The sequence below is a fragment of the Piliocolobus tephrosceles genome, chromosome 10 (genome assembly GCF_002776525.5).
Source record: "Piliocolobus tephrosceles isolate RC106 chromosome 10, ASM277652v3, whole genome shotgun sequence".
NCBI lineage: Eukaryota > Metazoa > Chordata > Mammalia > Primates > Cercopithecidae > Piliocolobus > Piliocolobus tephrosceles.
In genome coordinates this window covers 50,595,558-50,620,504 of record NC_045443.1, presented here as the reverse complement: position 1 = coordinate 50,620,504, position 24,947 = coordinate 50,595,558, and the positions used below count along the sequence as shown (strand labels likewise).

Here is a 24,947-nt window from a genome sequence, read left to right as displayed (position 1 = left end):
TTACTTTAAAACCCTGAAGTTCTATCAATGTGTAGCGTATGAGGTAACACAGTTTTAAAGATAAAGAGATGTTAAAAAGAGATGTAAAAAGAATAACTATGGGTCAAGAATTATACTCAAATTTATTTATTTAAATTAGTTAATTGATGTATATTTTGAGACAGAGTCTAGCTCTGTCACTCAGGCTAGAATGCAGTGATGTGATCTTGGCTCACTGCAACTTCCGCCCTCAAGCAATTCTCCTGCCTTAGCCTCCATCCGATAGCTGGGATTATAAACAGCCACCACCGCTCCCGGCTAGTCAAGACCAGGCTTCAACGTGTTGCCCAGGCTGGTCTCAAACTCCTGACCTCAGGTGATCCACCTGCCTCGGCCTCCCAAAGTGTTGGGATTATTACAGGCGTGAGCCACTGCGCCCGGCCTTATTGGTTTTTTTTTTTTTTTTTTTTTTTTAGACCAAGTTTCACTCGTCACTCAGGCTGGAGTGCAATGGCGCAATCTCAACTCACTGCAACCTCCACCTCCCGTGTTCTAGCGATTCTCCTGCCTCAGTCTCCTGAGTAGCTGCGATTCCATGCAGCTGTCACCATGCTCAGCTAACTTTTGTATTTTCGGTAGAAACGGAGTTTCACCATGTTGGCCAGGCTGGTCTCAAACTTCTGATCTCAGGTGATCCACTTGTCTTGGCCTCCCAAAGTGCTAGGATTATAGGCATGAGCCACCGCACCCGGCGGACTTAAAAGTAGCAGACAAAATAATTTGTTTTAACTCTGTAGCTCACTCTACAAGCTCCTAGATCTTGTCAAGCCATATCCTCCATCTAAACATACCTGGCTACAATGCCCTTCTGTTTCAAAGAGATGGTCATTTAAGGTCCTGGAATCCAATTTAGGACTTTCAGGGAAAGGTATTCAAGTACTCGGTATGCTTCACTGGTTAGGTAGGTAGGCAGGCAGCAAGACAGGCAGGCAGCTCTCATTTTGAATAGAACCAAATGTATAAGACTTCATTTCAGTTCATGAAGTTATTTCGTAAGATTTTAAATTGGCATAAAATATTTGTGATAGGTCATGAAAACATGACTGGTAATTCACTATCTGTATCCCTTCCACAACAATGCAAAGCCAAAAGCTGGGTAGAAAAGCAAGGGCCAAAAAACTGAAAAGTCCTTCGACTACAAACTATTTATTTTTAGTCAGAAATGGTTTCTCCACTTCAGCATTAAGGGAATATTTAGTTCTTAAAAGGGGGGTAGACTCATGCTATTTCAAAACACAATGATCTACGGAAAGGTAAACAATAGCCTTGAATCAAAGGGTTCAGTAAGAAAGCAACTGCTAGATACCATTAGACCTAGGACCTAAAAATTTAAGTTTATAAAAATTGGTGGTAGCACTCTGGCCCCACCAGAGCTCTAAAAGAAATGTCCTGAATGTGTATCAAGCCCAAATAGGGATTTGCTGGAGTAGGGGAGGTGAGGCAAGGAGAAATGCTATGAAATCCTGAGTCAGGTATTCTAGGATAGAAGACCACATGGGGGAGCTCTAAGCTTGAAAAAAAATTAGAACTGACGTCTTTTGGAGGTACTGATGGTAGCTAGTCCCTTAAACATGTGGAATCCTTCCTTGGGGAATAGCCACTAGATTAAAAGGCTTTCCAATCAAGAACTACATAAACAAAACCAGGTCCCTGGGGGGAGATGGTATCAGCACGATTAAGGTCTAACTACAGGAGAGAGCTTACCAAGGGAGAGAGCTGGACCACATGATAAAGGAGCAACTAAATAAAACTCTTAACTGGACAGGTTTGGCCATCTAATCCTTTATGCATACTTGGGACGTGTAACACTTCTTCATAGGCCCAATCTGGGATGGAGGGGCCACAACAACATGAGAATGAGACAATATATTGGAATACTAACAGCTTTTTTTTTCTTTTGGTCAGCCAATGGGGATGCTGGGAAAAAGTCATCAGGGGAAGTATCTCTACACTGAGTTCTCTAATGCCCTGGGAAGAGCATTATACTTTCAGCACTGTGGCAATGTGTACTCTGGTTGAATGGAAGGCTATCAGAGGCCTTATGCCACTATGTAAGTACATTTGTGTTTTATGAGAGGCCTGTACCCATCTTAGCATTAGAAAATGAACAAGGTTTCAGGGAAGTTAGTATGATATGAGTAAAAGTAAAGCTTAAGTTGTTAGTCCTGGCTAGTCACTCATAACCTATGAATTTAAATTATCTTAGGGCCTCTATTTTTTAATCTATAAAATGAGGGGATCAATGTGTTACAGATTAGTTGATCCTTAAGGTTCCTTCCAAATCTAAGCATGTCACTTCCTACTCGTGATAGTGTTGGTGGGGAGGAGAAAGGATACAGCAAGGAATAGAAAAAAGGGTAAAGAAACTTGGTTAACAGAGTTGGTTTAGGATGAGTGGATGGCATCATGTCAAGTTGTGGATAATGTCACGGGTTGGCTGAGATACACCCTAATGTCACGGAAAGAGGCATAATGGTAATTTAGAGGAATGCAGACAGAAGCTGCCTAATTTTATTAGACTTATCCCACTTTGCCCCTCCCCTTCATTTTGGGTAAAGAAGTACATTCTTTTAATGTATGGCTTGGAAGAGATCCCTCACGGTAACCATTCACCAGAGGAATCCTGGGATGAACACCTTGTTAGCCGCTGCTGGCAAGGTAAGGCCATCTGAGAAGTCAGACAAACTTCCTCATTAGTGAAGCTTGTTGCCAATTACAGAGGACCCTCAGGATCTAAACTGCCACAGGCTTTTATCTCTTTGTGGGAATATTGACAAAGGACTATAAAATTCACTTGGGATTCAAAAAGCCCATGTCAGTTATACAGGCTTCCTAGGTGAACAGCCACAGGTCACAAGCCCCCAACCCTTTACCCTTCACAGCACACAGTGTACTAAGGTTCTTACTGCGCCAACTTTATTATAGCTAGAAACACAAATATGGCCAAGAAGGCGTGCTGATAGCTTAACCATTAAATAATTATTAAAAAAAAAAAAAAGGTTAACGAAGCAGCTTTTATTCATTAACACAGAGCCTAAAACATTGTTATATTGCAAGGCAGAATAAAGCTACAAAGAAGAGTAACAAACAAGAAAGAAGAGAAAACTGTGGCTCTAGATAAAGAATTCAAGTCAGACCCTGAAACAGGCACTCAGCTGAAATGGCCTAAACCTAAACAAGGGTTACCACTCCCCCCACCCCCACCCAGTTATCCCCCAAAGTAGTAAAAAGAAAGGGTAACAAGCTCACAATAGTTTCATTCTCACCAATGTTAACAAAGGAAAACAAAATGAACCAAATAATACTGGAGGAGGTGCCTCAAGATATGCAATCAGTAGGGAGAGAATCTCTGTTTCTCGCCTTTCAGTTTGTTAGTTACACATGGCACGGCAGAGGTGGTGGTGGTGGTAGCTGAAGCCCCGGTACCCTTAGCAGCAGACACAACATTTAGAGCCAGGAGAGGGATGGGTTTCATGCCAAGCAGACTGGAGACACAAGGGGCGGTCGGAAGAGGGTTGGGGAGGCTGGAGGGTGCGTCGGAGGTCCCCGCTGTGGCGAGCGAGGGGGTGGTGGTGGAGGAGGAAGAAGAAGAAGGGGTGGAGGGTTGAGAGAGGTTGATGCTGAGGTGATCAGGGATCGTGACGGAGGCTGCCTGGGAGGAGGGTTTAGCGTTTTCTAAACTGTAACAGAGGAAAAAAGGAACAAAAAAAAAAGGGTGGGTGGAAGGGAAGACCACAAAAGGGAATAAGTACAGGACAAAAACTGCTTCAGTTATATCAGTAAGTGCCTCTGGTTGACAATTAGGAAGACCTAGTGTCAACTTGTGACAAGCTTTCTTTTAGCCTGTGTCCCACCCTCTAAATATGTATACTTCCATTCCACAGAGCTACTTAAAAACTGCTATGGGGAAGAAAACGCTGACAGAGAAAAGAAAACATAGGGCACATACTTCCATGTATCTGACACACTGACCCAACCCAGATGTTGAAGGAATGATTTCAGGTAGAAAAAAGATACTCATCAATCACCCAACAAGGAAGAAATGTTTCCTCTAATCAAATGTCAATTTCCTATTCTAACAGAAAATCAATTATCCCGTAATTACTTGTGAAGCTTTGAATACTCATAAAGCAGAATTTTTAAAAATCCTTCCAGCTGTAGTATTAAAGTCTGCTTATATTTCCACAGCAAATAAACCAATATCAGGGTAGAAAGAGACAAGAGTCCAAAGTAGGTCACTGACTAATTTCGAATTTCAAAGAATGTAGCGTTTTCAAAGAAAAATGCTGAGAACAGAAGTGTAGATAAGAACTAGGGAAGCTTTTCTGGTGGGAGGTGGTATAAAAAGTTGTTTTTGACCGATCATACTTTTAATGTGGACCTTTCAGAAGTGGAAAAGAGAAAATCAAGTATCACCTAAAAATTCATACTTAAAAAGCAAAAATGCTGCTGCTTCTACTCCCAAAATAAGCTCCACAGAACAGTAAGGATATGTGTCTCCCAAATGCCTGTATGTGTCTAAGCCAGAACCACATATATTTGGGAAGCTTGCCTGGACAATTAAGCCCACAAGGCTAAGTCTTCAAGAGCAGAAAGGCTCCTCTTAAAACCTAATTTTGTTACCTATGTCCAAAGACAGCCGCAATCCATAAAGGAGAGGGAGGGATACAGAAGTCCACTAACTATATAAAAGGACCAGACTGCCACCATGAAAAATCAAGAGACAGGAGAAAATGCCCAAAATCCAGTGAAATCCTTCTCACCTTAAAAAAATGAAACAAAACAAAACAAAAAAACCTTCTGACTTCTACATTTAAACTGCACCAAAGAATGGAAAGAGTAAGCTTTGTGCATGCAGTCCTTGCTTTGGTGTTAGATGAAACTTTGACCCTACCCTAATCCAAGGCTTCAATGATACTCAATTGCTATTCAGTAACAATGATCCTGAAAAGAGCAACTCTACCAAGAGAATTCTGCTTCCTGAAATGTAGCCACTGACCTATTGCAGGGGCTAGACAAGCAGGTCACATTTAAACAGTCACAATTTAAATTACACGAAGGGCAAGCCTACCTAAAGAACAAAACAAATTCCAGCTTTCAAAAACATGACTCTTGCCACTAAAAACCGAAAAATTCTTGCCCTCCAAAATCCTAATTACAAACAAGAAAAGCAGGGCGCAGTGGCTCACAACTGTAATCCCAGCACTTTGGGAGGCCAAGGCGGGAAGATGATGAGGTCAAGAGATTGAGACCATCCTGGTCTCTACTAAAAGTACAAAAACTAGCTGGACGTGAGGGCGCGTGCCTGTAGTCCCAGTTACTTGGGAGGCTGAGGCAGGAGAATCACTTGAACCCAGGAGATAGAGATTGCAGTGAGCCGAGATTGAGTCATTGCACTCCAGCCTGGTGACAAGGGCAAGACTGTCTCAAAAAAAAAGAAAAACAATTCTTGTAATCCCAGCACTTGGGGAGGCAAATCACTTGAGGTCAGGAGTCGGAGACAAGCCTGACCAACAAGGTGAAACCCTCTCTCTAAAAAAGAAAAAGGCCGGGCGCGGTGGCTCAAGCCTGTAATCCCAGCACTTTGGGAGGCCGAGACGGGCGGATCACGAGGTCAGGAGATCAAGACCATCCTGGCTAACACGGTGAAACCCCGTCTCTAATAAAAGATACAAAAATCTAGCCGGGCGAGGTGGCGGGCGCCTGTAGTCCCAGCTACTCAGGAGGCTGAGGCAGGAGAATGGCGGGAACCCGGGAGGCGGAGCTTGCAGTGAGCTGAGATCCGGCCACTGCACTCCAGCCTGGGCGACAGAGCGAGACTCCGTCTCAAAAAAAAAAAAAAAAGAAAAGAAAAAGACCTCTTTGCAAACAACCTTGGTGTATAGTGTGCTTGGTGGGTGGACAAGAAAACAAATCGAGGAATGGGAAAGCTTTTCTACACAGAGTAGCAGCACCTAAAGAAATGAAGAGACTTAAAGCAAAAGTCAGACTGCTACTGGGGAAATGGTATGTTCTTAGCTAGCACTAAATAACCATAGCATACAAACATGGTCAATACAAGCACAACAATACAGACCTCATAAGAATTCCTTTCCCCTGTACTAGATTCAGAAACTCATATAAAACTTTTATGACAAAGAGACCAAACACTTGTAAGAAAGGTAAATGATAACTAGACAACACTCCCCATTAAAAGAGACCTAAGGGCTTCAGAGGGCTAACAATGCTTTAAAAATATTAATAAGCAATTAAGGGTGTGACTTCAGCACATGCGTTGAGAAAGCAAGTAATATAAATGACTGGAGGATCCCATTTGACTGTGAACAGTGTCCTCAAATTCTCAGAGTAGTAACATTACCTAGCCATGGATAAGGGAAATAAAACCCTCAGGAAGTCATTAAGAGATGAGATTGGGGGAGGGGTGAGATAGAAAACACACTTCACACTTCCAAAACATTCCAATACCTGTGCTTCCCACATTCCCACAAGCTCTGAATAAAACACATGTGCAATTTGAGAAAAATGGGTGTTTCCAGAACAAATGGTAATTGCTGCCTCCAAGAAACTGCCTTGTTGTCCTATTACTCCATTGTCCTTATTACAATTAAGGGTGCTTTGGACTCCAAATCAAATCAGTGGAAGAAACAGTAGTCTATATGCTACGTAGAACAAGAGACCCACAATTGATTTTGTGAGTGCTCTAGCCAGAGAACTCTTATTAAAGACATGGGCCACTCTTTCCTCTTCCCATATCATCAAGTTAAATGCGGGCAATCTGTGCTCCCTATTCTCCAACCCCTTGCAAACTTACTGCAATTTGTTTACTTTTTCTGCTACACTCAAAGTAGGGCTACCAAAAAAACAAAATTTTTGGCCATCTTTACCCATTGCCCATGTAATCCCACATTTAATAACATACTGCAGCTCTCCCTAACACACACATTACTGTGTTGGCATAAGTAAGACAAAAGGTAGGGCAATCTTACCTGACATTGATTAGATATTGAGCCAGGCTAATACTGGCAGCAGATCCAGTGATGGTAACCTGCCTATCAGTAGATCCTTCCACTGGGTTCGCAATTTTGATCTGCGCCCCAGACATCTGACGGATCTCATTGATTTTGGCGCCTTGACGCCCGATTATGCAGCCAATCAACTTAAGGGAGAAAAACAAGGCACAACAAATTAGAGTTGCACGGCTAGGTCCAAGAATCCCACCCCCGCCCTCTAGCTCCTACAACTGTGGCCAGGCTGGAGTGCAGTGGTCTGATTTCACCTCACTGCAACTTCAGTCTCCTGGAGTTGAGCAATTCTCCTGCCTCAGCAGGACTACAGGCGCATGCCATCGTGCCCAGCCTACTTTTGCATTTTTAGTAGAGACGGGGTTTCACCATGTTGGCCAGGATGGTCTCGATCTCTTGACCTTGTGATCCACCCGCCTCAGCCTCCCTAAGTGCTGGGATTACAGGTGCGAGCCACCGCGCCTGGCCTTTTAAAAAAAAAGAAAGAAACAGGGTCTCACTATGTTGCTCAGGCTAGTTTCAAACTCCATGGTTGAAGCCATCTTCGAACCTCAGGTTCTGTATCTCTGTACTCCTTGTACCTGGGATTACAGGTGTATACCGCCCTGCCCAACTTCATCCTACACCCTTTATCCATACACTTTTGATCAAAAAACTCAACTCTTGACCCATTCTTCAGTCGGACCATGGTGAGAGCCAGTTCTGAGCCAACTTACTCTTAGGTCCAAGTATTAGCTCTTCATTATTTCTGTCCTCAGAGTATTAATTCCAAAAACAAAATAAACCAGAGCCAAAACAAGAATAAATTTAGACAGCTAGAAATAGATAAAGGTATAAATACATTGTTTCTGGCAGCAAAGATGCTTCAAGTCATCCTGCCGTAATTACCACCTTGACAAGAATTCTGGCCAATTCCTAAGGTGTTTTTGCCTTGGGAAAAGGTGGAGAAAAAAAAAAAAAGGTCAACATTTGCACTAATACTGTAAACAATATGACCTTGGATAGCACAGATCTCAAGTTCATGAACCACTACACTGTGGTGGGGGACAGTGACTCATGCCTTTAGGCTGAGGCGGGTCAATCACTTGTGCTCAGGAGTTTCACGGCGAAACTCCATCTTTACAAAAAAATACAAAAAAAGCTACCCAGGCATAGCGGCATGCACCTGTGGTCCCAGGTACTCAGGAGGCTGAGATGGGAGGATCTCTTAAGCCTGGAAGTCCAAGGCTGCAGTGAGTCAGGATCATGCCTCTCTTGCTCCAGCCTGGGCAATAGAGGGAGACCCTGTGTCAAAAGAAAGCCACCACATCTTTTTTTTCTTTCTTTCTCGTTTTTTTTTTTTTTTTGAGACAGAGTCTTGCTCTGTTGCCCAGGCTGGAGTACAGTGGCACGATCTCGGCTCACTACAACCTCTGCCTCCCGGGTTCAAGCGATTCTCCTGTCTCATCCTTCTGAGTAGTGGGATTACAGGTGTGTGCATGCCTGGCTAATTCTTGTATGTTTAGTAGAAACAGGGTTTCACCACGTTGGTCAGGCCTGTCTCCTGATCTCAGGACCCACTTGCCTCGGCCTCCCAAAAGTGCTGGGATTATAGGCATGAGCCACTGCACCCGGCCGAAAACCCCATTTTCTAAGGATAAGGCTTTAGCTTCTATAAAAAACAAAGGCAGGCTGGATGCAGTGGCTGACGCCTGTAATCCCAGTGCTTTGGGAGGCTGAAGGGGGGATCACTGGAGGTCAGGAGTTCAAGATCAGCCTGACCAACATGGAGAGACCCCATCTCTAATTTAAAAAAATACAAAAAACAGCTGGACATGGTGGCACACGCCTGTAGTCCCAGCTACTCGGGAGGCTGAGGCAGGAGAATCACCTGAACCCAGGAGGCAGAGGTTGCAGTGAGTCAAGCCTGGGACACAGAGCAAGAGCAAGACGCCCGTCTTAAAAGAAAAAAAAAAAAAAAAAAAGGGTAGCAAATGGACAGGAATTTCTTTCCCTTTTTTTTTTTTTCCCCCTTGAGATGGGAGTTTCACTCTTGTTGCCCAGGCTGGAGTGCAATGGCACTATCTTGGCTCACTACATCCTCCCACCTCCCAGGTTAAAGCAATTCTCCTACCTTAGCCTCCCAAATAGCCAGAATTACAGAGATGTGCCACCATGCCCAGCTTTTTGTATTTTTAAGAGATGGATTTCTCCACGGTAGTCAGGCTGGTCTCGAACTTCCAAGCTCAGGTGATAAGACCACCTCGGCCTCCCAAACTGCTAGGATTACAGGGGTGAGCCACCGCGCCCAGCTAGGAATTTCTATTGTCAACAAAGTTACTGTTAGGCCGGGCGCGGTGGCTCAAGGCTGTAATCCCAGCACTTTGGGAGGCTGAGACGGGCGGATCATGAGGTCAGGAGATCGAGACCATCCTGGCTAACACAGTGAAACCCCGTCTCTACTAAAAATACAAAAAACTAGCCAGGCGAGGTGGCGGGCGCCTGTAGTCCCAGCTACTCCGGAGGCTGAGGCAGGAGAATGGCGTAAAACCCGGGAGGCGGAGCTTGCAGTGAGCTGAGATCCGGCCACTGCACTCCAGCCCAGGAGACACAGCAAGACTCCCTCTCAAAAAAAAAAAAAAAAAACAAACGAAAAACAAAGTTACTGTTGTCTTGTCATACCTCACACAATAATTCTATCGTATCTGTCATCACAATTCTACATACTACAATCAACTTATTTTTGTATCTAAAAATTCCCATTTTCCATTCTTGGGGTATGAAGAACAAAAACAAAGATAAAATTATAAAATTCCCAGTTTCCTTCCCTAGGGTTTAAAAGTAGCAGGACATGCAGGCCAAGTGCAGGGGCTCACACCTGTAATCCCAGCACTTTGGGAGGCCACAATGGGCAGATCACCTGAGCTCGGGAGTTCGAGACCAGCCTGACCAACATGGAGAAACCCCATCTCTACTAAAAATACAAAATTAGCCAGGTGTGGTGGCACATGTCTGTAATCCCAGCTACTCAGGAGGCTGCGGCAGGAGAATCAGTTGAACCCAGAGACAGAGGTTACAGCGAGCAGATCGCGCCATTGCACTCAAGCATGGGCAAGAAGAGTGAAAGTCCGTCTCGGGGGAAAAAAAAAAAAGGTAGCAGGACACTGCTGAAACGACATCTATTTCTTTAAAGTCAATTTTCTCATTTTCATCCTACACAACCTAACTACACTTACATCGTTTGGAATGGTGAGTTCATGAGAAGTAGTCTGAGCAGATGCATCCAAACCTGCTAAAAGACAGAAGAGAGCAAGCAAATTCAATGCACAGCATTCAAAACCCCACTGACTTGCACATTAAACTAACAGAAGGAAATAAACTGGAAACCCAGCATCATTGGCTGTTGGGATTCATCACTAACTTGGAAGCCTCCAAAGAGGAAAGAGGGGGGGAGAAGGGTGTAGAAATAATGCTCGAAAGGTTCTTCTGTACACTCAGAAGAGCTGATTTCATGCCATTTCCTGCAAAGCCCAGCCTATTAGGGACGGGGGATGGAAGCAAGGGCAAGGGAGTGTGGTATCCTCAAAGAGGACCAATGTCTTAACAAGTCCTTCTGTACTTCTACCCCTATCCTGCTGTTGTGTTCCAAACTGTATCTCATCTGATGCTCACTAGCACCAGTGCCAATATTGTGCCTGTTAATGGGTACCATGGACTTTTGGCACACATGCAGAGTTGTTTTAAATATACCTGTATCATATTAAGGCCCTCCACCCCCTATCCTCCTAACCTAGACTGGAAGGTCAGATAGAATGAAATGGCAGTCAGGTGAGGGGACTTCATTTCTCCAGATTTAGTCCCTGTCTTTTGTTCAGTAATTTTGTTCTGGCTTTCATTTTGTTTTCCAAAGAAAAAGAAAGAAAAAAAAAATCCCATCAGCAAATACCCATACCCATCTTTAACAACACCTGGACTGAACCAGGCCAGCTGGCTAATACTCAAGCTTAGTCCTGATCTCAACTATGGCTGCTGGTCTCATCATTTTTAGAAGGGGGTTGGCCAGATCCATCAAGGGACCCTCGGGGGCACCAGGCCCACCCCTTCGCTCTCTCAGCTCCTCTCTGCCATGTGCATGTTGCTGGTATGGTTCATGGGCAGTGAAACAAGACTCCCACCAGTTTATTAATATAACAGTAGAATACTACAGATTTTTTTTTTTTTAATCATTACCCCAATAGCCTTTCACCTCTGGAGAGCTGGATTCAATGCCTGTTAAGATACAAGTGAAAATGAGTTTGGTGGTCTCATCCTAACCCTATCGGACAAGTTATTCCTTATACAGAAAAGCCCCAAAAACAGAAACAAAACAAAAACAAAAACAAAAACAAAAAACACTACACAATTTGGCACAAATGGATGGTCTCTACTCAAGCCTGTGAATTGCTGGTGGAGAGAAAGGGGGTGCTGATCAGATCAAGGGAGCAGCAATCAGGATGGGCTCAAAGAAATATCAGCCTACCCTTTGCCTGACAAGCATCCCCAAACCTCACCCCCAATCCTTCCAGGGCTTTTTTTTTTCTTTTAGAATAACTGACCCCAAATGAAAACCACGTTAACAAACACATTACCTCCTTGGGCTTAGCCATAGTAGACAGGCAAGTTTAAACCAGCAGGATGCTGGATAACGAAGTTTGTTTTAAACAGATGTCAAGCTGAGACCTTAGGACTGGCCTCTCTCTTGCACTACACCTTACAGAAATAAACACTGAGGTATCCATACCACTGAATCCGGTGTTGCCATGCGTCATGGGAAAATGAGACTGTTGCATTGCCAACTGGTGCAGCTTGGTCAACTGCAAGGAGGAAACAGGAGGTTGGCATTAGAAGATTTTAAAAAGCCAGGGCTCAAGCACATTCAAATTTGAAAATGCAGGTCCTGATCCCCAAAATTGACTCTACTACTCAAACTACAACAGAGGGTAGGGATGGGGCTTGCATCGCAATCCTCGGGATTGGCAGAATATGAAGGGTAAGGGTTGGAAATAGAAAGGGTGCCTGGAAGAATAGAATGAATGCCTTTTGGGTGTGCGAATAGAAAAGCAACAGCACTTGCCCAACGACCATCCCCTTGGGAGCTACTTATAATGAAGGTAGTTTGCAGCCATTGCAACAGTTGCCGCAGGGACAAGCACAGACAGGCTAGGTAAACAAACTGTGCAGTGGTGCTAGGGAAAACACACCATGCAGGGTTTCATCAGTATTGGGGAGAGGGAAGGAGATGAGGGGGGCAGGGAGACTGCGAGGAGGAGAGGTGTAGAAACCATACTAGGTTTAGTCCCATCACCGCCACCACTGACTACTACAGCTATTTTTATCCATCTATATAAACTGTCCTGTCATAAAATAATCCTTCTTCACATCTACTTCTCTCTCTCCTGGGGCCTACCACTAACCAAGACTGAAACTCAATTTCCCAAGCCTAATGCTCAGCACCTGGAAAGGTTAGTAAGAATAAAAGTGCAGAAAAAAAATGCCCTTGAAGTCTCAATACCAGCACTTTTAAATAGGTTTTAGCAGCAAGAAAGTTTTGAGTTGAATTCTGAAATGTTCAGGTTCCTATCCCTGTGTAACATAAGCCCCTTCCCCATCCCTCCAAATACTTTTGATATTGTCATCTCAGATTGAGGAGTTCCCAAAGGCAAACCAAACCTCCCACTACCCTCATGGAAAAGAGAACTGCATGCAAGGAAGTACAGTCCCAATGTCAATTTAAACTGTGCCCTGAGATAACAAATCACAGTATACCACGGAACATTTCCCTTTTAGAAACAGGGTAATCTGAAACACAGGGGGAAAGGAGAAGCTAATATGCTGAATTAAATTTCAGGGGTTAAATGTTAAAAGGCAAACAAGGCATTACCCTGATTAAAGGGCTGAAATATGGGATTGACCTTGTGAAGAAAACAACTTAATATTGCAAATGCTGAAGACCCAACTCACTTCTGGCTACTTGGGAGAAAGGAGTGAGACAATTTTGGATGGGAGAGGGAGCTTTTCAAAACAAGAAGTGAAAACAAAACTTACATCTGGCTGTGGAATGGCATACTGTCCTTGAATGGTATAGGCCTACAAAAGGAGGAAAACAGTTCCTATTAAAAACCAATCACGGACAGCCACCCAGTGGGGGGAAAAAGACATTTCAACTAGCCAGGAAGCCAGAGTTGAACTACAGAATGGGGGAGGCCAGAGATTGAGGCAGTAGATGGAATCTCACAAATACAGTCAGACCCAAATTGGCCTTCTTTGAAACCTAAATATGACTTTGTTCCAGGGATCCTATAAAGATAGACAAGTTCCCTGCAATCAAAGGCAAAATACACATAACTGTGTCTTAATGAAAATGTGGGAAGTGAGATTAGCAATGCCTCGATTGACCAAGCCCCACTCTTCCTCGCTGTATACAAGATAGCCTAGGAGGAATAATGATCTCTTCCCTCACCACCCCAACCCTTCTACCAATTGTGGTGATGTGGAAGATCTCTTATCTGCACAAACCTACATGGCATGTTTTGAAACACTTCCCTTTCTCCAACTTGTTTTTCTATCTGCCTAAAGACCTTAAGAACACTGGATGCTAGCTGAGTCCCTAACACTAGGGAGCTGATCACAGGTAAACAAAAACCACTGTGTTCTAATTTCTGTCTTCTCCGACCTCCCCTCCATAGGCACTTGCAGCTCCCACTATGCCCTCCTCCCCCACCAACGTAACCTCCCAAAAAGGGAGCTGGGTCTTCAGGGCAATGGGGTAGGGAACAGGAGGAAAGGAAAAGGGAACAGGGAGGGAGGGGAAGGAAGGAGTGGCTGGTTAACAGGATGTGAAGCTTCTCACATCACAGTGGCCAGTACCCCCAAAAGTACACCCAGGTGGGGGTGGAAGGAAGGTGAAAATGGGGTGGGAGGAGTGGGAGAGGGGAAGAGGGGTTGAACAAAAAAAAATTAAAAAAAAAAAAAAAAAAGTTGGTGTTACCATCTGGTGGGCTACGCGGCCTGGGTGAAATGAGGTTGGGGGGGTCAGTCCAGGTCCCCGTGGACAGGTGGTGTCCACAGCACCAAAAATCACCAGCGCCACTGGCCCCCCGTGTGTTGGCAGTCTCGGCTGAGGCGGAAGGATTGAGTGAGCCTTGGAGACTGAACATCCCCTCTCACCTCTAGAGGTGGTCCCTCCAGGTCAGGGTTGAGGCACATGGACGGGGTGGTGTGGGGAAAGCTCGCACTGTCGCTGCCTGTGCTGTACCTGTCCTGTGGATAAATAGAGGATTTCAGTCTCCAGGGCTGTCAATCCGGCACCTTGTCACCAGCATGAAATTCACACAAAAAAAGTTGTTTATTTTTTTCCTTTTTCCTTTAAAAAGGAGCTCAGACACAATTTGAAACGAGCTGTAATCAGTGAATTAAAAAAAAAAAAGTTACCTAGTGGCAGATTTCACACTGCACAATTGGGCTATTTTCAGTAAGAATGAAGGGGTGGGGCAACAGAGCTAATGCCAGCTCCTGGTCAGTGTGGGATTAAGTTGAACCCCTACAGAGCCCACTTTGCCACAAAGGAACAAAAGACACAGGTCCATCTGTGGACATTGTATATTTAAAAAGGCCTGTGGGAACGATCCATGACAGGGCCACTCATAGAAGAAACTGCAAATTTTTAGACGGTGGTCCATCAACTAAATAAAGGGAAGGGAGGGAGGGAGGGAGGGTAGGGAAACAAAGAGGTATGAAGGGGTAGGTGTGATGGGGAGGGGGAAAAAAAGGAAGTGAAGGAAGAATTTCAAGTACAGAGGATTGCTGCCACCCAGTATGGGACTCTATATTCCGAAGGGGGAGTGGGAGAATCCAGAAGAGCAGGAACCTGGAGTTCCTGGGAAGGAAAAACTCCTAAGGCTAACCCCTTCCGGCTACACTGACTCTGGGTCTTTGCTTATCCTGCCCAACTCTAACTAGACTGAGAGCCCTTTGACCAAACCAGTTTGTACTTGTCTAAAAGTAAGGTACTAAACTGACTCCAGGTTAACACTGTGACATAACCAACCTTCCTGTGAAACCTCTCGTAACTACACAACAAACTAAATCCCTAAAAACTTGTTCATTTTTATGCCAATTCAACAGAATGTGAATGAGATGGACTCCCAAGTTTATGCTTGCCCTCTAAATGGCTCCCAGATCAAATGCAAGTAAGATGGAACTAGTTAACTAAATATGCTTATAACAGACCACCCCAAGTGGGAAAAGGTGTTTTGAGCAATGCACTTGCTCAGGCAGCTACCAAAATCAGTCACTATTTCAACCTGAATCCCAATACAGTTGTCCCTAGGTTATTGGTGGGAGATTAGTCCTAGGATCCCCCCATAGAAACAAATATCCATGGATACTCAAGTCTTTTACATAAAACGGTATAGTACTTGCATATAACCTAAGCATATCCTCCCACATACTTTAATCATCTCTACATTACTAATATCTAATACAATGTAAATGTTATGTAAATGTTATACTGTATTGTTTAATGACAAGACAAAGCCTGTACATGTTCAGTACAGATGCAACCACCCATTTTTTTTCCCTGAATACTTTTGATCTGAGGTAGGCTGAAGGTGGAACCCACAAAGGGCCGACTCTGTTTAAAACCTGACCTACCTACTCCTCAAATACAATCAGAGCATAGGACTAAGTCCTCATCAATGCTTCTGTCATAATAATCTAACTTCAGAATCGTCCATGTGCCAAAGATCAAGAGTTTAGGTTGATGAGGAAGGAGCAGAGAGAGGCCATGGTGGTGCTTTGGCGTTCTTACTCTAACACGAAATGTCAGAGCACCACAGTCCAACACGCTCACCCCCTTCTATTCTTGCACACTGAACTCTTACCCCAGCTGATTTCAGTCATGCCATGTGGGTTCAAACCAGTGTTTACGAGGTTAAGAGCCTAGGGGACAACACACTGGAGTTTGGGAGTGAAGGGGTAGGAGTAGGGGAGGTGAGGTGGAGGGAAGGGGAAGTTTGTAGGACACTCAAATTCAGGACCCCCAAATTTTGAGACCACCATCCAGAATCTCCTTCAGAGGTCCGATTCTTTGCTACCTTTTATTTATTTAGACCTCTAAATACCACCCCACACACATAAAACACGGATGGGGTGGGGACAGGGAGAGAAGTAGAGACAGTAAGGCAATTCAACTCATATTCCAACCCAACCCACCTTAAGTAACCAAGTAAGTTACCTCTTCCGAGTGCCTACAAAACTTCCATTGCCTGCTAAAAATTAAGGCATTCAGCTTTCTCCAGTACAAAAAATAAAACTAAAAGCAGGTCAAACTATGGCCAGAGTATAGGCTTCAGCAAGCATGCAGAGTGGCTTGGTGTGATGCTGGCAAAGTTGACATTTCATATATAATCTCTGTTCAATCTAGCCCACCAATAAGAATTTTCTTACCTGACCACCTGCAAAGATGACCGGAGAGCTGGACGGCTTGGGCCGGTACGGGATGGTCACGCCCTTCGGGGGGGACTGGGAGAGAGTCAGAGGGGAAAAAAACAAAAAGAGATAAGGTTTCAAAGCTGCTTCAGCTGTGTGGCTTTAGCTCACACAGGTCAGTTAAATTAAAAACTATTTCCATTCCTGTAACTACCAAATTGTCTCTGGCTAGATCTAATCTCAAATCATCTACTAAACGTTATTTGCCTTTAACGCGGTAAGTGCAAGGACTACAAAATTCAAACTAATTCTCATCAAGCGAGATGTCCATGTAATAATCTTCGGCACTATTTCCAAAATTTTAGATAAATTTAATGAACACGAAAAACTGTTGAACATAAACATTTTAGTTGATAATTTTTAGGATCTCACAATTTTTTTTTGGCCTGAATAGGAAATAAAGCCAAAACTGGAAGTGAAATACTCAAGTGTTATGTCCAGAATAATATAGACACTATCTATAAATAAAGGCCCAATCAAGGTTTTTCTAATCTCTACTTGAAAATTCCAGTTTCCAGGCCGGGTGCATCGGCTCATGCTGGTAATCCCAGTACTCTGGAAGGCTGAGGCGGGTGGATGGCTTGAGCTCAGGAGTTCAAGACCAGCCTGGGCAACATGACAAAATCCCGTCTCTACAAAAAATAAAAAAAAAAATTAGCCAGGTGTGGTGGCGCATGCCTGTAGACCAAGCTACTAGGGAGACAGGTGAGAGAATCGCTTAAGCCTGGTAGGCAGAGTTTACAGTGAGCCAATATCGCGCCACTGCACTCCAGCCTGAGTGACAGAATGAACCCGTCACACACACACACATACACACACACACACACACAAATAAAAAAAGAAAGAAAAAATTCCACTTTCATTTCTCACCAATGAAACCAACTCGTATCACAAATCTGAAAAGGCTTAATTTTTCTGAATTTTGCTATTCTTTTAATAGAATAATAGTATATAATGAGGACCTCATTAGTCATTCGGAAACATCATCATACATACGTTTTTCTACTCTTTATAACACTTTGAATACCCTCCTACAAAGTGACAAGTTGTTAAAGAACATGTCCAATTTCCACGTAACCAAAATACAGCAATTCAAAAAGTAGTAACTCAGCTACACAGGAACCCAAATACATCTGTGGCCCCCTCAGTCCATGCAGGGCATCTTCCCCACCGACTCTGGTACACAACTGCGGTGAACCAAAGATCATCGCTGCTTAGCAGTTTCTATTTTTGCTCACAGACCATAAGAAAAGTCAAAGCTAGGGGAAGGAAAATATGAACTCAGGGAACCTTTTACCCCCACCCCCACTGGAAGCCTTAACAGCTTCACTTAATTCTAGTCTTACTAAATATAGATCAGTCCCTCTGTCCCCAGAATGGCCCTCCCCCCATTCTCAGCATGAGCCTGAGGGCTTACCTCCAACATGACCACGCAGATCTGTTTGACACACTCAATGATGGATTGCGGAATGCCAGCAATAGTGATGGCCCGCTCAGTTGAATTGGGTAGCATATCCCCTGCCACCTGGACCTGAGCCCCTGTACTCTTTGGAGTAAAAAGAAATTCAAAATCAGAGAAAAACAGCTCATGCTTTTCCAATTCCTCCCAGCAGCAATTTCAGAGTCTAAAACTCTAATGGATATTTATCCATTTCCAATCTTCCCTTTTTGTTCTTTGTCCCACTCTTCCCTTATTCCAGATAGAACTGTTTAATGATTTAGAGTTAAAAATAAATTAGCCACTGAAAGACAAGAATAAGCCTCAATAACAGCCTAAATTTAACCTACTCTCAAGCAAAAGGTCCTTCTAAATAGTTTTCTCTCAACTAATCATAGTTCCTCTGGGCTAAGCAAAAGCCCCACCAATATCACCCACCTTTCATCATCTTACTGAATAAACTATTTACATCAAGGCCATTCATGTGCCAGGTACCAGGACAAGTGCTTGGAATACAGCAATTAACAAAATGAGGATCTCTGTTGTCATGCCATGTACAATACACTCCCAAAAACTCAAAGCAGCCATTCGAGTTTCATTCCAACACATTCAGTAACATCTAAATACAATTAAAATCTTCCACAATTCAATGTAACTTCCATAGTTAAACAGGAAGTAGGGGCCAGGCACGGTGGCTCACACCTGTAATCGCCACCTGTAATCGGAGCACTTTGGGAGACCAAGGCAGTCAAATCACTGAGGCTCAGGAGTTGGAGAACAGCCTGAGCAAAACAGTGAGACCCGTCTCCATAAAAAAAAATTAGCTGGGCATTGTGGAGCACACCTGTGGTCACAGCTACTCAGGAAGCTTGAGGTAGGAGGGTCACATGAGCCTAGGAAGTCGAGGCTGTAGTAAGCCATGATCATGATTACGCCCTGCACTTCAGCCTGTGTGACAGTGAGACCCTGTCTCCAAAAAAAAAAAAAAAAAGTAGAATTACATCTATTTCCCTATACATCTTCCTATTTTTCTCCTTGCTGTTTATAAGCCTGGTCAAGAAAAATGACACTGCAGGCAAGCAGGCGTGCTGGCTCAAGCCTGTAGTATCAACAATGGGAGACTGAGGTGGGTGGATTGCTTGAGCTCAGGAGTTCGAAACCGGCCTGGGCCACATGGCAAAACACCATTTCTACAAAAACCTGGATGTGGTGGCAGGAGCCTGCAGTCCCAGCTCCTTGGGAGGCTGAGATGGGAGGATCACCTGAGGCTGGGAAGGTCGATGTTTTCCTGCAGTGAGCCATGACTGCACCACTGCACTCCAGCCTGGGGAAACAGAGTGAGACTGTGTAAAAAAAAATAATAATAAAAATAAAAATTAGAAAATAGAAAAACTGTTGCTACTACTGCAAACTCATCCCTTCAGACATGAAAAAGAACTATGTAGCCTCATGGAAAAGTTGCCAAAAAAGAAAGAAACTTGTTATATGTAATAGTTGGAAATTCTGATTAACTTTCTCATGTTCTGATTTACTAAAATAATTATATTGCATGATAGTTTTCAGTACAATCACATTGTAATCCTCCAGAACTGCTACTTCAACAAAAATCTTCATCTCACTGCTAACTTTTCCCAGCCATACAAAGAGCCAATCTGGAACAAATACTTAACATTTCTAAAAGGAGCACAAAAGTCACTAACCTCTCGTATTTCCTTGATCTTGCAACCACCTTTTCCAATGAGAGAGCCACACTGACTAGCAGGGACCACCAGCCTCAGGGTGACCGGGGGTCTACTGGCAGCTGTGCTATTGGTCATAGAGCTGCTTATGTCCTACAGAAAGAAAGAACACCAGGATAAGCAGATCCCTGGAAACCAGTAACTGCCATTAAAGAACCACTCACCCTTGATCTTGTAAGGACATGTGAGGTCATAACCCACCATAGACAAAAGTTCCAATACTATGCCCCTCTCAAACTATGTCTGATGTACAGATAAAAGCTCTTGAAAAAATTCCTCAGAATTAGCCATAAATATATTTTCCTTCACCCTGAAGGAATGTACTTGGTAGGGATAAAAGTGATAATCTGTTTTGCAGTTACATTGGCCAGGCAATGGGGAAAAAAGGTGATGTCAAAACTAAATCAAATACTGCCAGGCACCGTAGTTCATGCTTGTAATCTCAGCACTTTGAGAAGCTGAAGCAGGTGGATCATATCAGGTCAGGGAGTTCAAGACCAGTGAGACCCCATCTCTACTAAAAATACAAAAATTAGCCAAGCATGGTGGCTGGCACCTGTAACCCCAGCTACTCAGGAGGCTGACACAGGAGAATCACTTGAACCCAGGAGGCAAAGCTGCAGTGAGCCAAGATTGTGCCACTGCACTCTAGCCTAGGCAACAGAGTGAGACTATCTCAAAAAAAAAAAAAAAAAATTAAATCAAATCAAATATTAAGAAAAAATATAAAACAGGCTGGGCACAGTGGCCTTTGGGAGGCCGAGGTGGGCGGATCACCTGAGGTTAGCAGCTCAAGACCAGCCTGGCCAACATGGTGAATGCCCATCTCTACAAAAATATAAAAACTAGCTGGGTGTGGTGGCATGCGCCTGTAGTCCAGGCTACTCAGGAGACTAAGGCAGGAGAATTGAATTCAGGAGGAAGAGGCTGCTGTGAGCTGAGAATACACCACTGCACTCCAGAATGGGCAACAGAATCAGACTCCACCTCAAAACAAAACAAAAAACAAAAAAGGTAGATATAAAACAATACAACCCTACTTATACCAACTCTACCCTGTTAGAAAACTAAAAACAGGCAGGGCAGAGTGGTTCACACCGGTGGATCACCCGAGGTCAGGAATCCAAGACCAGCCTGGCCAACACAGTGAAGCCCCGTCTCTACTAAAAATACAAAAATTAGCCGGGCGTAGTGGTGAGCACCTGTAATCCCAGCTACTCGGGAGGCTGAGGCAGGAGAATTGCTTGAACCCAGGAGTCGGAGGTTGCAATGAGCCGAGAACGCGACATTGCACTCCAGCCTGGCTGACGAGGAAACTCCATCTCAACAAAACAAAACAAAACAAACTCATAGATTTGACTGTATTGGTTCAAAGCCTATACTCTTTCCCATAAACACATGCTGCATCCAAAAAGTCATGGTTTTAATCTAGTTAAACATAGCCTTCTGAAGATTAAGTGGTTTAAATGTCACTTATTAGCCTAATCTCTAGGCTGGTAACTAGAGATCTGGAAACTGCTTAAGCAGTTAAGACCCCTAAAGACAAGGACATGTTTATTCCTTGGTTAAGAAATAAACAGTTCATATTCTAGCTTACAATGCTTTTTTTTTTTTTTTAAATAAAATAAAGGCCTGGCCTGGTGGCTAGTGCCTGTAATCCCAGCACTTTGGGAGGCTGAGACAGGAGGACTGCTTGAGCCCAGGAGTTCAAGATAAGCCTGGGCAACACAGGAAGACTCAGTCTCTACAAAACCCACGAAAACTAGCCAGACATGGTGGTTCGTGCCTGTGGTTCCAGCTACTGGGAAGGCTTAGGTGGGGTGACTACTTGAGTCCAGGAAACTGAGGCTGCAATGAGCCACAGTAACACAACTGTACTTCAGCCTGGGTAACAGAGCAAGACCCTGTCTCAAAAAACAAACAAAAGCCGGGCACGGTGGCTCAAGCCTGTAATCCCAGCACTTTGGGAGGCCGAGGCGGGCGGATCACGAGGTCAGGAGATCAAGACCATCCTGGCGAACACGGTGAAACCCCGTCTCTACTAAAAAAATACAAAATACTAGACGGGCGAGGTGGCGGGCGCCTGTAATCCCAGCTACTCGGGAGGCTGAGGCAGGAGAATGGCATAAAGCCGGGAGGCGGAGCTTGCAGTGAGCTGAGATCGGGCCACTGCACTCCATCCTGGGTGACAGAGCAAGACTCCGTCTCAAAAAAAAAACAAAAAAAAAAATAGTTCACGCTGGGCATGGTGGCTCACCTCTGTAATCCCCACACTTTGGGAGGCGAGACAGGAGGACCACTTGAGGCCAGGAGTTTGAGACCAGCCTGGGAAACCTAACAAGCTCCCATCTCTACAAGAAAAGGTTTTTAAAAAGTTATCCAGGCAGGGTGGCATGCACCTGTAGCCCCAGCTACTCAGGGACCTAAGGCAGAAGGATCACCTGAGTCTAGGAGGATGCAGTGAGCTACAGGTATACCACTGCACTCTAGCCTGGGTGACAAGAGCACAACCCTGCCTCAAAAGAAAAAATTAATTAAATACTATGATGTATAAAAACTATTTCAAGTTCATTCTTGAACTTGAACAAGAATAAAACGTGTTTTTTAAGCCATGAGTTCTGGACTTCTAGAACTTCTAGTTCTGGACCCTGGGGGTCAAAAGATAACATTTCTAATCTTGGCAAGGATAAGATGTCAGGCACCGTTTAAGTACCCATCACCAAGGAAGCAGCACTCCTCTGCCTGTGTTATCAATTGCACAATTAGCTGCATTACTGCAGAAGGGGGAGAGAAAGGGACTGAATACAAGACCCAGGACAATAGCTCAGCCTCTGAAGGTTGGCGGGGGAAAAACTTCCTCTTGATAAAACCTCTGCTGTTGAGTATTTTAATTCTGATAACCTAGGTCTCTTCCCAAGAAGTATAATTTTGACACAACGTTAGCAGATTGACTTTTTAACCTAAGAGCATCAGGATTGGAAGATTGTTTGTGTAAACCATAAACCGTATCAGTTTGGTGTATACTCAAGCCTTTTACCAAAGCAATGGCATACTTTCAACAGATGCTTTTCATGCAAATTATTTACATTAAGCCCGTGGCAAAACTCAAACTGTTTTGATGATTCAAGTGACTTTTTTTTTGAGATGGAGTCTTGCTCTGTTGCCCAGACTGGAGTGCAGTGGTGCAGTCTCGGCTCACCACAACCTCCACCTCCCGGGTTCAAGCGTTTCTCCTATCTCAGCCTCCCAAGTAGCTGGGATTTCAGGCGCACGCCACCATGCCTGGCTAATTTTTGTATTTTTCAGGAGAGATGAGGTTTCACTATGTTGGTCTTTTAACTCCTGACCTGGTGATGTGCCCGCCTCAGCCTCCCAAAAGTGCTAAGATTACAGGCACAAGCCACCGCGCCCAGCCTCAAGTGACTCTTTTTTACCTACAAATGGTTGAATTTCGTGGCAGGCTACAGGAAGCTAAGAACCCATTTATGGAGTCTCATGGTCCAGTTTGTCCTTAAAAAGCTCTTAGAAAATCAACAAGCTCTCTGGAAGCACTTAAAAACGAAGAATGAGGGAGTGGGAGACAACAAACCTCTTCCAGTTTGTCAATGATCATAGCAAAGGCTTTGAAGATGGCATTAGTGGGTCCAGCCAAAGTGATAATTCTCTCAGGACAATTCCCTTCTGAGATGTTGATACGTGCACCACTCTAGATAGGAAACAAGAGCCAAACGAAGTTAAAGAGACAAGTAAGATCTGAGTATGTACAGGATCTACAGTCCCTAGTAAAAGGGACAAGGAACTGCCAATGTACACGATCCTGATGCAAAGCAAAGTCAGCATCATTCCAAACACTGCTGCTCCATGTCTATCCTCAAATATAGCCTACAGCAGCTGCCTTAGGTCTTGAATGAATTCTATGACTTGTCAAAACCACACTTCCCGAATAGGGGAAAAAAAAAAAATACACTTCCCAGATTGTCATTACAGATAACCAGGCTGGAAAAAAATACATATTTCCCTTATTGAGACTTTCCTCCCTAATTCCTGAAAAAGAATTTTCACTTGTTTTAAAGGTTTTGTTACTTCCCAAAGTTAACAATCTCAAAGTCTTTCATAACTTACCTCCTCGCGCATCTTCTTAACTGATTCTCCTTTCTGTAAAGGAAAAGTCAAGCATGAGCTCCAACTGCTATTTCAATCCAGAACAACTATATGGTAATTAAAGTTGAAGTGAAATTGTCTTACCTTTCCGATGATACTGCCAACTTCCTGCAATGCAGAAAACTAACATCAGTAAGAGGAAACCCCAAGTATTTCTTTTTAAAAACATATTTTATTTTTCCTTTCTCTACATGTTCTAATGAAGTATTCACTACGAAAATGAATTTTAACTGTCCAGCTGACAGACTGCTATCTATGCTAATTATTACCCCAAAGGAATGGAAAGATTTCAAGATTTATTGGGGGGATTGGACTTACTATAAGCAATCTCCCTAAGAAAAACCCTACCATCCAGGTATGAGACAGTTTTTGGCTCCAGCCTCTAATTAAGCCTTTCCTGCTCAGTGGAGCTTCCTAGTCAAGTCTGTCCATTTTCCCACTACATTCACATCTACTCCATTAGGGAAATGTGCTAAAGCCAGATGCCCCACAGTGCTAATCTGATGAGCTCCAAGATGCATGTCTGTTCTTCCTGGCCCCTCCCCTAGCAGTTACTATGACCCAATTTCCCAAGCTGGAGCATACCTTTCCATGCATAAGTAGCCGGATGGTGAGAGTGACATTTAATCCACCTTCAATCACACCGGTGTCCATGTCGAGCAGTGTTCTGGGGAGCTGGACTTTGAGTGGTCAAGTCTTTGGTCACTGGTAGGGGGTGAAAGCCAAAAACTAAAATGCAAACATGACCAAAATCAGAGGAGAAAAACAACAGGATTATTATTTCCCAAATTATTTTCACTTTATCAATATTTTCTACTTTCCATTTTTCCTTAAATGACAGTATGTCAGACTTATATACACACCAAGCACAACTGCATGACAAAATATACAGTTCAGGTTCTGTTACAGAGTATAGAAGGCAACTTTCCAGTTCCTCTCATTAATGATAGGGTTTCCGCTGACTCTCGGGATGAAGAAGGTTCCTTCAATTGGCAATGGTTCTAAGGGAACTGCTGAACGTGCACCACTTGTCCTTCAGCA

At 43.9% G+C, this 24,947-nt stretch overlaps 1 protein-coding gene and 1 long non-coding RNA gene across 26 annotated transcripts in view; one reads left to right on the top strand and one right to left on the bottom strand.

The window, feature by feature from the left end:
- Nucleotides 1–24,947, bottom strand: part of PCBP2 (poly(rC) binding protein 2) — a 40,745-nt gene that overhangs the window by 925 nt on the left and 14,873 nt on the right. For 2 of the 25 annotated variants that reach the window (XM_026454657.1, XM_023210937.2), the window contains exons 2-15: nucleotides 24,492–24,635; nucleotides 23,991–24,014; nucleotides 23,868–23,900; nucleotides 23,335–23,451; nucleotides 19,707–19,838; nucleotides 17,986–18,114; nucleotides 16,527–16,601; nucleotides 14,247–14,339; nucleotides 13,125–13,166; nucleotides 11,821–11,893; nucleotides 11,271–11,309; nucleotides 10,277–10,332; nucleotides 7,026–7,195; nucleotides 1,940–3,719 (exon numbers count right to left, since the gene is read on the bottom strand). In XM_026454657.1, the coding sequence (XP_026310442.1) occupies nucleotides 3,371–3,719; nucleotides 7,026–7,195; nucleotides 10,277–10,332; nucleotides 11,271–11,309; nucleotides 11,821–11,893; nucleotides 13,125–13,166; nucleotides 14,247–14,339; nucleotides 16,527–16,601; nucleotides 17,986–18,114; nucleotides 19,707–19,838; nucleotides 23,335–23,451; nucleotides 23,868–23,900; nucleotides 23,991–24,014; nucleotides 24,492–24,560 (1,401 nt within the window). In that variant the 5' untranslated portion in view covers nucleotides 24,561–24,635 and the 3' untranslated portion in view covers nucleotides 1,940–3,370. Of the gene's footprint in view, nucleotides 1–1,939; nucleotides 3,720–7,025; nucleotides 7,196–10,276; nucleotides 10,333–11,270; nucleotides 11,310–11,820; nucleotides 11,894–13,124; nucleotides 13,167–14,246; nucleotides 14,340–16,526; nucleotides 16,614–17,985; nucleotides 18,115–19,706; nucleotides 19,839–23,334; nucleotides 23,452–23,867; nucleotides 23,901–23,990; nucleotides 24,015–24,491; nucleotides 24,636–24,947 lie in introns of those variants that run through there. The other 23 variants (XM_026454668.1, XM_023210959.2, XM_026454659.1 and 20 more) reach the window with 18 other exon arrangements.
- LOC111541932 lies at nucleotides 556–3,037 on the top strand. The gene is made up of 2 exons (XR_002731403.2): nucleotides 556–2,090; nucleotides 2,629–3,037. It is a non-coding gene; the product is annotated as an uncharacterized LOC111541932 (long non-coding RNA).